This window comes from Lutra lutra, chromosome 1 (genome assembly GCF_902655055.1).
Source record: "Lutra lutra chromosome 1, mLutLut1.2, whole genome shotgun sequence".
Classification (NCBI taxonomy): domain Eukaryota; kingdom Metazoa; phylum Chordata; class Mammalia; order Carnivora; family Mustelidae; genus Lutra; species Lutra lutra.
In genome coordinates this window covers 93,222,904-93,238,947 of record NC_062278.1, presented here as the reverse complement: position 1 = coordinate 93,238,947, position 16,044 = coordinate 93,222,904, and the positions used below count along the sequence as shown (strand labels likewise).

General features: G+C 37.5%; 1 protein-coding gene across 3 annotated transcripts in view; it reads right to left on the bottom strand.

The window, feature by feature from the left end:
- Positions 1-16,044, bottom strand: part of SERPINI1 (serpin family I member 1) — a 73,548-nt gene that overhangs the window by 18,333 nt on the left and 39,171 nt on the right. For all 3 annotated transcript variants that reach the window (XM_047729692.1, XM_047729702.1, XM_047729684.1), the window contains 4 exons: positions 9,410-9,676; positions 8,146-8,376; positions 5,803-5,997; positions 4,237-4,441 (listed from right to left, as the gene is read on the bottom strand). In XM_047729692.1, coding sequence (XP_047585648.1) covers positions 4,237-4,441; positions 5,803-5,997; positions 8,146-8,376; positions 9,410-9,659 — 881 coding nt within the window. In that variant the 5' untranslated portion in view covers positions 9,660-9,676. The remainder of the gene's footprint in view (positions 1-4,236; positions 4,442-5,802; positions 5,998-8,145; positions 8,377-9,409; positions 9,677-16,044) is intronic.

The following is a 16,044-nucleotide window of genomic DNA, read 5'->3' as shown; positions in this document are numbered from 1 at the left end:
GAAAAATAAATGTATAGCAAGCATATCAAACCAAGTCCTGAATTTTATCTATATCCTACACTTTAACTTGGACTTAGCATTGTTTCTTTTGTTTCCTACAAAAAGAAGATGTTTGCTGTGAAAGTAGAAAAGGGGGATGAGTAGGGAAGTGTGGACTGTCTCAAAGAATACCTTCAATGGCTTGATTAAGGTGTTTTGTGTGTGTGCTTTATATTTATTATTCATTAATTGATCTACCAAAAACTATTCCAAGACTCTAACAGGTTAATTTAAATGTCACGAAAATCCTTGGAGGTCAATATTATTATTATCCTCAGTTAATAGAAGAAGAAACCAAGGAGGAGAAAGATGAGATAACTTGACCAAGATCAGATGGCTAATAAATGGCAGAGCAGGGGCACAGACCCAGGTCATATTCTGTATGTTCTGATCCACCTAAAAGAGGAAAGTGAAGGAAGAGATCAGGAGAGGATTCTTTGTGCTTCTTAAGGTAACCTGGTTTGTTTCACACTTCTGAGGTTTGCTGCTTCAGGTGAGGATGGTAATTTAGCCAGAATGAATTTGGGCAAGTTTCTTAGTTTCTGAGCCTTGGATTTGGGTGACATTGATAATACCTGCCTCGTAGTATTGTCGAGGGGATTGAATAAGGTTTCTAGAAGTCTTAAAAAAAAAGATTTTATTTTTAAGTAATCTCTACATCCAACATGGGGCTCGAACTCCTAACCCTAAGATCAAGAATTGCATGCTCTATCAACTGAGCCAACCAGGTGCCCCAAAGGTTTCTAGAAGTCTTAGGATGGTGCCTATATGTAGGAGGCATGTAATAAAGGGCAGATTGGGTTGACAGCATTTACGATATTGCAGTTCATATAACATTCACATTATTATAGGTGTTAAGGTATTGTATATTTGCATTTTAGTAATGTTGGAGTAATTTGATTAAATAGCTGTTTCATCTCTGCTGCTTTAGCTGTAAATTAGTCAAATCTAGTGTCTTTTTTTCTTCAATATCTGTAGTATCTAGCATAGGACAATATACATAGGTTGAAGGGAAAAAAAATCTAGGTGACCATGAGAGTGTTTGTTCAAAGTTGAAGATGGGATGTGAACAATTTCTATTTATCCATCTCTTGTCTTTGTTTCCTTATCAAACTACTGAGAAACAGGTATTATCCATTTACTAACTCTTTCCTCTTAATAGAGACTAATATTCATATATTAGAGACTAATAATCTTTAATAAACTTAAATAATCTTGAATACAGAAAGTAACAATCATTATCACATCCCATAACTGAGGGCTAATAATCTTTAATAATCTTAAATAATCTTTAATATAGAGACTAATAATCATTATCATCTCCCATACCTGAGGGCTCAATGTGCAAATCCTTTTACATATGGTATCTCATTTAATCATCCCTATGATAACATCACGGAATCCTAGGAGATGATGTATTGTTGTCTCTATTTTTCGGAAGAACAAACTGAAATTTAGTCAAGCCAAGCAACTTGCCGTAGTCACACAGCTAGTAGGTGGTAGAGTGAGCATATGAGCTAAGGCCTGTCTGACGGCAAAGTGTCCCACCTCTAATAACTACAATTCTAACCATGGCTATTTAAAAACAAACAAACCATAGGTAGATTTTACATTTCGCCCACCAAACTTAAAAATAAAAAGCCACAACCTTGCTTTTTTAAACCCAAAGGCATGCCTATTTTAACAATGTAATCATGCGTTTGCAACTTTCTATCTGAGTAAGTTGAAGAGGTATGTAGAGAGCAGAAGCATCTCCACATCTCTGATGTGGAGAGCAAGTGTTAGAAAAGAATAAATATATATTACATATAAGGAGATTTATACAACTTGTAAGCAATTAAGAACTAATCAAGACACCTTCTGTAGAAAAGCCCAGTGAAAAGCACTTATGTTAAAGAACAGTATCGGATGGCTTATGTATTAGTTTTCTTTTATAAACATGAAACTAAAGTTTCATTTTCCAAGTAGAAGGATGGTCTCTGCTTACAAAATAGAAAACCACTTTATATCCATTGATTTACAGCACTCTGATCCCAAATGACAAATCTGAGACTACAAGAGTCAGAGTGGAAAGATACGACAGCCAGGTACCCCTGCATTCCAAATATTAAGGCATTTGATTTTCATTTTAGAACCATCTTCTTGTACCTTACATAATGAAGAAGGTAATGTTCATGAGAATAAGGTTTTTAAAAAATCTTACTGGAAGAAAAGTATATGTAAAGTTACCCATAGGTTAACACAAAGTGAATACTAGGACTTAAAAGGTACACTGAAAATAAATAATAATAATGATAATACATAATAATTATATGATGTTAGGCATTATTCTAAAGTCCTTTTTAGATATCTTACATATATATTTTTAATCTATATTAGCAAACTGTTTTTGCTACCATGAATATATTGGAAGAATATTTGGAATGTCCATTAAATCTTAGAAATGTATGACTATGTATTAACCTTTTGGTATTTCACTGGATTTGTGATATCACATACGTATAGCAATTTTACCCTCTCCTGAATAGAGTTTTGTATTTTGGATAAAAATACAATTTCAATTCAGTATCTGATTCCTATAGGGCTTATTGTTCAGGGGGAAAAATAATAAAAATACAAAAATAGTTGCCCCCTTCTCCCCCCTCAAAATACCCTATACCTTTTAAGAAAGGCATTTAGAACCTATATGCATGAAATCTAATATAACAGAAAGTAAAAGCACCTGTGGAGCAGGACAAGTATTGGTAAAATTACAGAAATGCAAAGTTGCCATTTCAGAGTAGTATCTCCATGTGAATAAAACTATACAAACATTTTAAGACAGACACTTGAGTAAACCTAGGAAATGGCTATTAAAACTTTTTAACCTCTGCTAAAATGAGGTTATAAACATCATTATCCTCATTGAACATTTAGTGGATTCTAATACTGTAAAATGGAAGGGATAGATTGTTTCCTATTGATTATTATCTACACGTAAGTATTTGAAAACAGTCAATTTCTTAAAAAGGGAAACCAGATTCATGTTATGTAGCTATATTATGTTATGTAGCTATTTTCTCTCTATGCATTAACCAGGCAGAGGGAGAGTTCATAGAAATTCTGGAGAAATGGATACATGGTAATTAACTGTGTCTCGTTTAGTATCAGGCATTAATATGAGCAAACAAGCTAAACTATTTCATAATTGAAGAGTATCTCTTAGAAAATGAAAATTTAATTTTCTTCTGCTGCCATGTTCCATTTCTCAGTGGACAGGACCTGGAGGCCACATTTTCTAGTGAATATGGTTGAATTATAATATGTGATCCTTACTAAGCATTCACTTAGAATTCTGTTAAAATCGTCCTAAATAACTTTGCATTCTCACAGAATTGAAGCATTTGGCCATGTTGCACTTAGTTCATGGAATTTAGTAAGGTAAGAGTTAACACTATACTGAATTTCACATTTTATCAAAAAGAATTTCTTTAAAAATATACAGAGACATACACAATATCAGTATCAGGCAAAGAAACATGAGAAGAGCATTTTAGGCCAATACAAAAACATGCATAGAGCCCCAGAGGCAGGAAAAAGCATGCAATCTGTATGTAGCATAGCAACAAGCACATGGAAAGAACATGCTACCAAGTGTTGTTGTGGTGAGTGGCCAGAGGTCAGGTTGAGAAGAACATCTAGGCCCTGCATAGATTTTATTATTTAATCCACAGGGAGAATTTTAATCTTTCTCCTTCTTATTTATGATTGCATCTTGGCACCAAGCATAGTAACTTGCTTGCGCTTCTTCCAACAATGTGGGAGATTGTTTTCTCTCCAGCTATAATCAACTTTAAATATTAATGAAATACAGAAGACTGCCAATGCAAATGATATTCAGAGACGATCTACTGAGAAACATTCTAAAATGAAGCTAAGAATATTGACTAGGATCTGAAACTAGGTCTTGGGAAATAGTATTGAGTGAATCGATAAGGGAGCTTGTGTCTCTGGGCAGGACCTCATGAGTACAAAAGACTACTTTTAAAAAAGGAGGAGGAAGGGAAGGAGAGGAAGGGAAGGGGATGAAAGAAGAAGGGGAGTAGGGGGAGAAAGTAGCTGAGACTTAAAATTCAAAGGTATTTTGACCTGAGTCAGAAACTACATTGAAATCTCTCCCACTATGCTGTTGGAGGGAGTCCCATAGGAGCATCTTACCTGGGCAGGTACACTTCCACTTTTTGTTTCTTCACAGAGTTTGCCCATTCTTCAATCAGTTGTGCTTTGACCAATGGCTCCAGAGTGGCCAGTGGAACTTCCTGCCTGGACAATACCAGCATCATACTTATCTCCTCTCCCTCATAGGGTATTTCTAGGACTTGGTAGATACCCCCAGCTTCATTGGAACCATCACTAAATTCTCCTAAAACAAAAAGAAAGGTGATAAAAGGCCCATGTCCAAGTTCAAATAAAAGGTTTAATTTGTTTTAACTTTCTTCCAAAATAGTGTGTGTGTGTGTGTGTGTGTGTGTGTGTATCCAGGTATCTGAGAAAAAGGCTTTTGGGGTTTTGTTTTGTTTCGTTTTGTTTTTAAAGCTCCTGAAATCAAGTGAATCTTCAGTCCTAAAGTATTTATTTTATTTTAGAATCCCCAGGATTATATCGTAATTGTCATAATATGTTCTCTAGACTTACTTTTTATTTTTAAATGAGATACTTCAGATGAATATTTAGTTAAAGAATATCTTTAGAAGCAATGATCAGTCCTGGTTAGAAAAATAAAGCCCTAGATCCAACTTAGATGTAGTTCACATTCACATTAGAAATCCCACTGGATTTCTAAGAAGGGAAAATGGACTACGTAGTACCTGGGACTTAATTATTACCACAACTAAAAGTTTTGAGGCCAAGATAGCATAGTCAAAATGAAATCTATTACATTATCTAGGGTATTTGTGGTGCTTAAGACCTCTATATTAGATAGTAAAGGTTGGTTAGGTAATGGGCTTTGTATTCCAATAACTTAGCTAAATTCACCAGGCTTCCATAAAAACATAAAGAAGTCTTTAAAGCAAATGGTCCTGTTGCTACCTTAAAATTTCCCCCATTTTCAAAAAGAAAATGTAATGCTTCTGTTATGAGCATTTTCCTATAACTAATCTAGGTCCTTTAGACCTTTGAACATTTTGGTTCTCAAGTTGAGTGTGTAAGAATACAGTTCATTGCAGCGTGTAAGAAAGATTGACACCCTAAACTTCTGAGAAGTCCAATGAAATAGCTCTGAGAACAATGCCGAGGATATTAAGTTGTATCACAAATCACAGACCTTCAATAAATGAAACTATGAATGAGTAAGGACATCTGACCAAACATACACAGTCTGAAAGCAAAGTTTTAAAGAAATGCTTGTAATTCAAAAAGTGGTAAGAAATCCAAAGCAAGGGCAAAGCGGAACATATGGGTCACTGACAACCACCCCAAAGCTAATGGCTTTCTGGAGTAACTCATAATGTTCTTTATAAGGCCAGGTATTTGCACATGGGAATAAAGCCGCTCTGCAGGTGTAATCAACTTCATAATTTAAAGAAGTCTATTGGAAAACTGTCAATGCATGTAATATTCACTCAGGATCTAATTAGAGGCCTTTGAAAATGGAGCCAAGGAAATCGAATTGCAGCTCAAACGAGATTGACAAGCTATTTGAATAATAAATATTTCATGTTCTTTCTTAAAAATTCATTAATACACTGCAGGAAGAGAGAAAGAAAAGCCAGAATGTCTTACCATAATAAAATTCCCCTTGTTGATACATCATTGGAATTTGGACTTCACTTTCATCATCTTTGGTGAAGGAAAAGGTTCTAGTATTTTCAGGTCTAAATTGTGACTTCCAGCTCCCCTTGAAATAGACAGCATTGATGAGGGCCAAATGAGTGCTGGCATCAAAATCCCTGGGGGATACCAAATCCTTCAACAGACCTATTCAGGAAAAATGAATAGGTGAACATTCATATTAAATCTGAAGGTGAAAGGGGACAAACTACCATCTGATAGAGTAATCCAGAAAAAAATGTGTACCATTACCAAATTTACAAAAAAATTAAGTGTCATGCTTTCAAAGGAAAAATGTTACATATACATCCACACATGCATACACACACACAATACAGATTAAGGAGGTCTAAAACAGACCCACCTAACATAACACTGGTTGGATCTTGACACTTGCAGAAATGATAGAACCATGTACAACAGAATCCCAGGCTTTACCCCTTTCTAGTTGTGATGATGTGTATACAACTCTTAACACAGAGTAAGCACTCCGTAATCATCATCGGGTTTATTCTTGAACAACATACGTGATTAAAATGTTATTCAATTCAAAAATGCCCCCCATGTATATTAGGTATCTTTCCACCGAATATAACAATTACATTTGACTAGGTGAAAACAGATGAGTGAAAGCCAATTGAACTCATGATGGTGTATTATCTATCATTTGAAATATCTCTTTGCAAATCTGTTTTCAAAGATATTGGGTCTTTGTTGATAGCAAAAAAATGTTTATTTTTAAAATATTTTAAAAGATTTTACCTATTCATTCGACAGAGAGAAAGAGAGACAGAGAGCACAAGCAGGGGGAATAGCAGGAAGAGGGAGAAGCAGGCTCCCCACTGAGCAGGGAGCCCCGTAGCAGGACTCTATCCCAAGACCCCGGGATCATGATCCAAGGTGGAAGGCAGCTGCTTAACCAACTGAGCCTCCCAGGCGTCCCACTAAATATGTTAAAAAGATTCTGGAAATAGCTTGTAATCATTCGGTCTACTCAAAGTGGATTCTTATTCTTGACTTCTTCTTTGAATGCTAGAATACAAACATAAGTTTCTTTTATCCTACATTTTAATGTCATAGTTAAAAAAGAACGAAAATTTGTATTCTCTCATTTTACTAATGATAGTACTTCTCTAGGTGCTTACTAAGGTGCCTCAGAATTTTTGGGATGAGGACATAGGGCATGTGGTCAGGTATTTTTGTTATTGTTCCAAAATAAAATATATTAGATTGACGTTATTTGGGGAGTTTTGACAGTATGAATTAATTTAGCAAACATCTGCAATCTACTTGACATTTGGTCTCATTTTTAAAATTCTAGTTTCAATATTTTGATGGTAAAGTTAGAAAATAAAATGGTAAAATATGACACATATGGAAAGCTTAAATACATTTTTAAAGAATAGATTAAAAACAAATTTTATTTATTATTTTTTAAAGATTTTATTTTTTAATTTTTTTTTTACACCTACTGTGGGGCTCAAACTCACAACTCCAAGATCAAGTGTCAAATGTTCCACCAACCAAGCCAGCCAGGTGCCCCAAGATTAGAAATAAATTTTAAAGTAAATGTATCTCTTTCTAATTCTCCACTTATTTGGAATTAAAATGGCTACTCCTTTTTTAAAGAAATCCTATACCATTTTTTTGATTATCAATCAAGTTCTGCCATTTAAAAGCCCGACTCTGGGGGCACCTGGGTGTGGCCCAGATTGTTGTTAAGATGGTTAGGCATCTGCCTTCAGCTCAGGTCATGATCTCCAGGTCCTGGGATGGAGCCCCATGTCAGGCTTCCAGCTCAGTGGGGAGTCCGTGTTTGCCTCTCCCCCTGCTTGTGCTCTCTCTCTCTTGAATAAATAAATAAAATCTTAAAAAAAAATAAAGCTCAACTCTGATTTTTAACTCTCTCTTATATTCTATTTTTAATTTATTTTTAAGAGGTCCACCAACTGCCATTCTAACTGGCATCTAACTTCTTAAATAAGTCAGCTCAAGCAAAATTCCATACAGTAGTTAGGATTACCATGCAGAGGAAAACAAATGATTGGAGAGACAGATTTCAGACTGATTTATCACAGTGCCAAAATTCTTCACATGCCAAAAGATTTAAATTCTTTCAAAAATGTTTATTCATAAGCAATGCCTCTAAAAAGACTATAATCTATACAAAATAATTATTAGATACTCAACTAAATGTTAACATTCAGAAATTCAGAGTGAAGAGACAAATAATTTCAGAAGTAGAAGAGAGTTAAAACTAAGCTACCAGAGAAAGAAAGGAACTAAATGACATACTATTTGTGTTATTCTCCACCCACTTATTGATATGGTTGGCCACAGCTATATTTTGACTGAAGTCCACTTGATTTACTTCTGCTTTAAAGTACTTTTTCAGCATTTGCAAAAATTCCTCATTGATATGAAATCCATTTTGCACAAAGAGGGAGTTGGCAATTTTCATCACATACTGGCTCTCTTTAGCAGTGACCATGTTAGAAAAATCCTTCAAGAAGGAAAATTCATCACCTGCAAAATGACAAACAGTAAGTTTATCAGTGGAACAAACACAGTGAATGATCACAGAGAGTGGAGAAACACCAAAACACAGCAAGGGAGATAGATGAGACAGGAGCCCAAGGGAAGAGCGGTATTTATTCCCCATAGCAACATGACAAGGAGGCTCCAATATTTGTGCCATTTCTAGATTTTCAAATTAACTTTGAGTATTTTGAACAGACATTATTTTTCATTTTAACTGATGTCTTGGTAGAATCTATTATAGAGAATTTTTGGTTGTCTCCTTTCAAAGTGCTTAGGTTATTCTCATTAAATTGGTCTTCATTCTATAATTAAGGAATAAGATTAAGCTTAATTACCTATTTTAAAAATCAAAATATTCCTTGAAATTTTACTTTCACTGAACTTTTTTTTGTCTTATAACTAGAAAAGTCACTTAGAAATCAGAGTTCTTAACTTTTTAATGAGTTCATGCTCATGTATATTAAAAATGTTAAAATAGAAATCATAAATCATGTAAAAATGATTACAAAATACCTTTTGGCTAAAAACTTTCTCCAATACATAACATTTTCATAATAATAAAATATTTCAAAAAAATTCTTGGATGCTACTTTAAAAATGAAGATACAATTGGTTTTAAGCAAAAATTTCTGATATTCTTAGAGAAACTTGTTGCTTTTCTTCTAGCAGTTATCATGGTTGTAATTTTTCATTTATGTGATAATTAATTTACACATGCCTCTCCCTCTTGACTGGAAACTCAGTAAGAATCATGTTTGCTTTTATTTGTCACAGTGAAGTTTATTTAAATAATAATAATAATAATAAAATCTACAATTTCCTTAGATTAACTCAGCTAAGGAGGCAGCAAGGAATTACTACTTTTCTTGGGTTTCCTGATGGTTCTCCTAACCATACCATCTCAGTGAGATCACTTTCTCACATTGTGTGAATATTGCTACCTGTGGCCAAAGACAATATAATTGAGTAGAAAGTTAAAGCCAAACCACCTTGAAAAATTAAACCTAAGCACACTCACCATTTTTCAGGCTATCATATCCCATTGAATGACGGATTTCTTTCAGGGTAGACCCTTGGGCCCCAAGTTCCATCATTCCTATAGCGAAGGTAACACTCAATGGAGAGAAAAGAATATTTTCATCTTCCCCAGTGGCTCGAAGATGGTTATACACATTCACTGACAACTCAGCAATGGTTTCATCAGGGAAAGTGGCCCCTAAAGCCAGACTTTGTAGAATCAGCAAAGAGAAGAGTCTAAGGAAAGCCATGTTGGGAGAGCTCAAGCCTGGAAAACAATAATTTCCATATTAATTATCATTGAGAATGGAGTGAAAGGCAAAAAAAAAAAAAAAAAAGAATTATTTCTTGGCAAAGTTGTAAAGCAAACCAATTTTCTAAACATTTACAGTGTTAATATCTCCTAACAAAAGTCCCTTTAAAGAACATGTTGGGGGGCACCTGGGTGGCTCAGTGGGTTAAAGCCTCTGCCTTCGGCTCAGGTCATGATCCCAGAGTCCTGGGATCGAGCCCCGCATCAGACTCTCTGTTCAGCAGGGAGCCTGCTTCCTCCTCTCTCTCTCTGCCTGCCTCTCTGCCTACTTGTGATCTCTGTCAAATAAAATAAATAAAATCTTAAAAAAAAAAAAAGAATATGTTGGGAGATACTATTTTTAAAAAGGCAATTAACAGTCAAATGAGCAAATTACATTGCTAATTCTGAGGATATTTCCAGGAACAGGGTCGCCCTGGTTCCCACCTTCATGGGGTTAAGAGTATGTATAGCTACATATATAATGGATAATTAAAAACCATGTTTGGTGAGGCTATTGTATCAATTTTTTATATCTTCACCATATATATTTTGGTCATGATTTTGACACAGTTTACTCTAATTTACATCAAACTACACACGTCCAGGAGAACTATAATGGAAACCAGAAGATATTTACAGGGTTTAAGAGGAACTAGTGAAGTTAGGCATTTGAAAATGTTGGTTTACCCATTTACTCTAATTTATAAAAATTAATGCACCATGCAACTGGGTTGCCATTTGGCAGGAAAAGATCAGACACACACCTGCCACCGGCCCCAGTGTATCAGCCCCAGCTGCAGAACCCACAGGAAGTGGTAACCCAGAGAAGAAGCAGGTTCAGCACATTCTTGTGTGCTTTTCCCTTCCGCCATGGCTCCCTGTGAGGCTGCTGCTCCCAGTGGCCATCTCTGGGCAGGGAGGAGCCTTCGACCATATTGACCTTTTAAACTCAGGCTGATTTACCATTTCAGCTTATACTGATGCTTCTTTTTCAATGAATATCAGACTTATCTGGTCCTTGAACCATTTTCTCTTTTGAAGAGAACGTGTCAGTGCCCAGATATCTCTGGCTAACATTTCTTCCTCCTGGCACAGCAGTATTCCAGAAGCCCTGTCTCTCCACAAACAGCGCACACTGACCAGCACACAGCTGGGACAGAATTTCCTTCTTCCTTGTATTCTCCCTCTTTGTCACTGCAGGCATCTAAAAGCTGACCTGCCTAGTCAAACAATTAAGTAGCTTACTAGTTCTTGACCTTCAAGGAAAAAAAAATTATTCTCAAAACAACATGTAAAGAGATCCTGAGCAAACACATTTGGAAAGCTGTATTTCAATGAGCATGGAGCGTTCACAGTCCCCTTTCCTTACAGAAGGAAGGCATACACATTTTACTTAAGAGCAAGGTGTTTCTGACAGGGGTTTGAGTCAGAATGTCCTCCTCACTCCTCTAGTGTTTTTAATCTCAACTTCCGGAGAACTGCCTATTAGTTTGTAAATCCTGCACGTTTAAGGGTTCAGTTTGGAGGAGCAGTTTTTTGCTGCTGTTGTTGTTTTTTGTTTTTTTGGTCTGAGAAACTCCGAGCGCTGCTATCGCCCCTCTGCTTTCGTATTAAGGTTTAGATCCTTTTTCCTTGGTTTAGGAAGGTAAGTCTCAGTCTGTATGTAAATTATGTAAATAGGGACTCTCACAACCGTGCTGAGGGAGGGAGGATGGTTGCCTGTGGGGGATCAAGTGCATTGCTGCAGAACGGCGTCAGTGGCGCAGGCAGCACGGAGACTGAAGCACGGGGGCGCAGAACACAGCTGCCCCGCCAGCCTGCGGGCTGGGGCTGTCCATGGGAGGCTGCCGTGGAATCCCGCAAACCCCCGCCCCGCCTCCTGTATTTCAGAGGATTCCAGTAAAAGGTAGAAGCAGAATAGGGCAACTTTCTCAGTCTCTAGATTCAGAAGGAAATTTAGCAGGTACCCTTCCAAATCGAAAGAGACCCTAAGATATGCCCAGTATTAAGATGTAACACTGGTTACTAGAACTCAGAAATGCAAGTCCCACTCAAGGGCCCATGATCTTACTCATGATACTATACTGCTGTCTGACATACCCTACAAAGACCCAAAGCTGGGCGTCATTACTTTCGTTTAATGTTATCTAGTAGAAGACCATGAAGCTGAAGTCACTACATGGGAGTGGTATCCATCCGTCATTCAGTAACATGGCTATTTGGAAACCATTGCTTTTAACACAATTATCAAATTTAAGGTTAACAAAAAGATTGCATTCCTATAAAACAAAAACCAACCTATTGCCATCCAACAAACATTCTAGAAAAACAAAGCCAAGTCTAATATATTCATCAGCATTTTTATTTACAAACGAATGTGCCATGAGATAAAAAAGCTAACACGTGGCATATGACCTTTGGCAAATCACAAGCCTTCTCTGTCTTAGCTTCCTCCTTCATGAAATGAAGATGTCAATTTCTACTCCACACAATTATCAAAGATGTAAATGAAATAGTGTGTGTTGGAAGCACTCATTTTAAGCTACAAGTATACTAATAAAAAACATTATCATTAGAGAATATGTTTCCCAGGTTTGTATGTTTGCTAAGGTAAGGAAGAGACTCTAGAGCCAAAGATGATGTTTTATACTTCCTGTTGGCTCATCTAATGTAGCACTATTAAATGCCACTCATTCAGCCAAGATGAAAGAGGTACCACGAAGATACCAAAATGTATAAAAATGGAATCTCGTCCTCAAGAAACTCACAGCTTTGTACAAGAACATGTAATCTATTATTGTGGCTCTTCTCTGTTTAAGAAAAGAGGTTCTTGTAAGAATCAGGAGAAGGGCAAACAAACTCTTCAGAAAATGCATGCACGTGGTTAACAGAGCGTTGCTTTCACTGGCCAGGATATTTACTGGCTTCAGGTTAGGAACCCCCTGGTCTGTGGCATATGGTCCAGAGGCAGAAAGAAGCAGTGTTTGGTGGACCTGCATGCAGCTCTGCTGTGTTTCCTTATTGGGGAAAAGAGATGTCAAAACCACTAGTATATCTTCAGGCTCCCGGCAGACTCCTAGAAAGAACACCCGTAGGTTTGTGAGAGAGGGTTCTCCCCAGGGCAGCAAGCAGTGGCTACAATTTACATGCTCTGCTAGGAAATTAGAAGCAGTATGGCTCTGAATAGTGGGAGCGAGTTATATCAGGAAACTCTTTAGTCAAGATTTAAAGAACTCTGTTCTGGAAACACACATTTTATCTATAGTTAAGTGATCTCTCCTTCTCTTAAAGGCAAAATTTCCAGTGTGCCAGGAGAAGAGGGGAAAAAAAAAAAAGCCTTCTGCCAGGCTGGCCCAGCCTTTTTTATCTTATTTACCCCACCCCTAACACCTCCCGCCCCCAGGCCCGTTCACCTCCCCTGCCTCTGACTGCTCCTTCTGAGGATTTTTTTTCTGGGGAGAAGGGAAGCTTCCCTTCTTCTGCCTTCTAAGCAGGGCGGGGGGTGGGGGATCTCTTCCTGGCCCTCTTCTCTTCTGTGTAATGTTCTTCTTGGGACTGCTGGTGAATTGCTCTCAAAACAAAGATACCTCAACTATTATCCCTGTTCATAGTATTCCCTAGTAAGTCAAATTCTAGCTCTGGATTTCTTTTTGTCTTCAGTCCTTATGTGCATTGCAAATTGTTTTGGGATCATCTTAGTCTTTGACTCTGGTCCGCATTTCCAATTCAAGATCACTCAAACTGGACTCCTTGTCTTATCAATCAAGCCCAATCTCTTTTTTCCCCCCTCTTCCCCTTTCTTTCTTAAAACATCAAAGTCTTTGACTCCTCGCCATCTCCCTTTCCCTTATGCTCAATGAGCTATCAACACTTTCTCCCTAGAGCGTTCTGGGCATTTCTGCCACCCATTTTCCAATGACCACTCCGAGAGCCATAGTGGCAGTTCTTCCTCTTAATGCATTCTCAAGGACTCTACCAGTGACGTCCATCCATTCTCTGAAGCCCAGGTTACTGCCTTCTTCAATCCAATGGATGCACAGCCTCCAGATGAATTGTTTTGATGTACTATTATGAATAGGTATTCCTACAAATATAAAACCTCACAATCTTCCTCATGCCTATAGAGTAAAGCCCCAAATCTTTAGTCTCACTTTACTGTGATCCAACATGTTTCTACCCGCTACCCCCCTTCAGGGATCCTGCAATTCAAGCCAGACTCCTTTTTGCAATACATATCCCAGAATTTCTGTCTCCTGTTGCTGGCTTGTGTCATTCTCTCTCTGGAACTACTTCAACCAGGTTCCATATGTTCAAATCCTAACCACTCCTCAAGGTTCTGCTCCACTTCCATTTCCTTCATGAATACCCTCCTGGTTTTTCAGTTACAACAGCAATTTCCCCCTCCTCTGAAACAGTGGCACATTTTATCTCTACTTCTCCAACAGCACATACCACTGCTTCCTCCTACTACAGATAATTCTGTGCCCGAGTCAGCTCGTTTCCTCGGCTTTTTGAAGACACAGAAGTGCATTCCTCTTCGTCTACTTTAAAATAATCAGCATAAGCACTTAATGCATTGCATATCGTAGTAACCAAATATTTGTTGAATGCATACAGCTCGAGATGGGAAGGCTCACAAATGCTGCATTAGAAGGCATAGCAAGAGAAGCTGCTGTTCCTCAATTCTTGAAGCTAATTTAATCTTAGCCCACAGGTAGTGGCTCATTTCCATTTTTTATTCCCTCTGATAAAGTGCTTCCTTATTGAGTCTGAGACCATCTTTCCCATGTGACAAAGTGGCACTGTCACCAATGCTGGCATCATGCAGCGGCTGGACACAGGATGCATTAAAAAACAAGGGCACCACCTTGAAAAATCACAAAAGGTGCTACCCCAATGTTTCTGTATTAACATTACTCTACAAAATGCCAGGGCCTTACCATTAATCATAATAATCAACACATTCTAGAATGAATTACTCTCACATGGAGCATGACTTTGTAGATGCATTATTTTCAAGCTACAGAATACGATGCCTTTACATAAACACCAGGAGCCACAGTACCAGAATGGTGGGAGATTGTGCTCTTGTGCTAGAAAAGGCAGAGCTACAAATAAACTGCCATTAACTCTTGCATATCTCCTTTAGGTTGCCCGTGGTAGGATAGGTCATGGGCATGCGTCTGTATGTATCCTGCTTTCGCAAATACTACATTCAAAGAGGTCAGGAAATTAAATCTTTTAATTGAGGTGTGAATGATCACAGAGTGGAAAGCTAGCACAGTAAGAAAGACATTAGGGGCGCCTGGCTGGCTCAGTTAAGTCTTTGGCTCAGGTCATGATCCTGGGGTCCTGGGATTGAGCTCCACTTTGGGCTCCCTGCTCAGCGAGAAGCCTGCTTCTCCCTCTCCCTCTGTCTCCTCCTCCCCCTCTTCCTCCGCTTGTGCTCTCTTCCTCTCTCTCTGGCAAATAAATAAATAAAATCTTAAAAAAAAAAAAAAAGAAAGACTTCAAAAAAGACTTTCTTTGTAGTTAATCCTATTTATAGAAAGATTGGTATTCACAAATGCAACTTGTTGCTTTTTTTGGATAACCCAATTGTTTGAAATGTAAAAAAAAAAAGTTTCATAATTGTGAATGAAATAAAAAAGAAAGTATTCTTTAGAAGGTGAAAAAAAAAAATGCTGAGGAAGATCCTTTCCCCAACAACAACAACAAAAAAACCCCGAACCATACAGAATAACTAAAGAAAAAAAATGCCTAAGCAAAGAGCACTATCTTGAAGCACTCGGGTGTATTAATTCTCAGAATTTTGCATGTAGTTATTTTTTTAATTGAGGGGACCAATATAAGGTTGTTAAGTTTTTATTTTATTAAGTAAATACATTGGGATAGGGGCGAGACAGTTTAACGAAAATAATGTCTCTTACAATCACATAAATGAATGAACATTTCATCATGAAAAGAAGACAGTTCTTCAAAGTGGGTATGTTTGACTTCATGGTTTCACTACTTTTACTTTCTTCTTTCTCCTGCCCCCCATGGGTTGGCCCTGAGTGGTTGGAAACCACTGCTCTAAGTTTGGTTAATACTAGTTCACTTGGTGAAATTTGGAACGGGTTGGTCTCCAGACGTTTATTCTCTGATTTACTAAGAGAAATGACTGATCTAGATCAGTAGCAGTGAAGCTGGAAAATTTGTCAAAGAATTTGTCACACACAAAAAAGGAGTCATGACCAGGACACCTGGATGGCTTAGATGGTTAAATGTCTGCTTTCAGCTCAGGTCATGATCCCAGGGTCCTGGGATCGAGCCCCACACTGGGCTTTCTGCTCAGCACA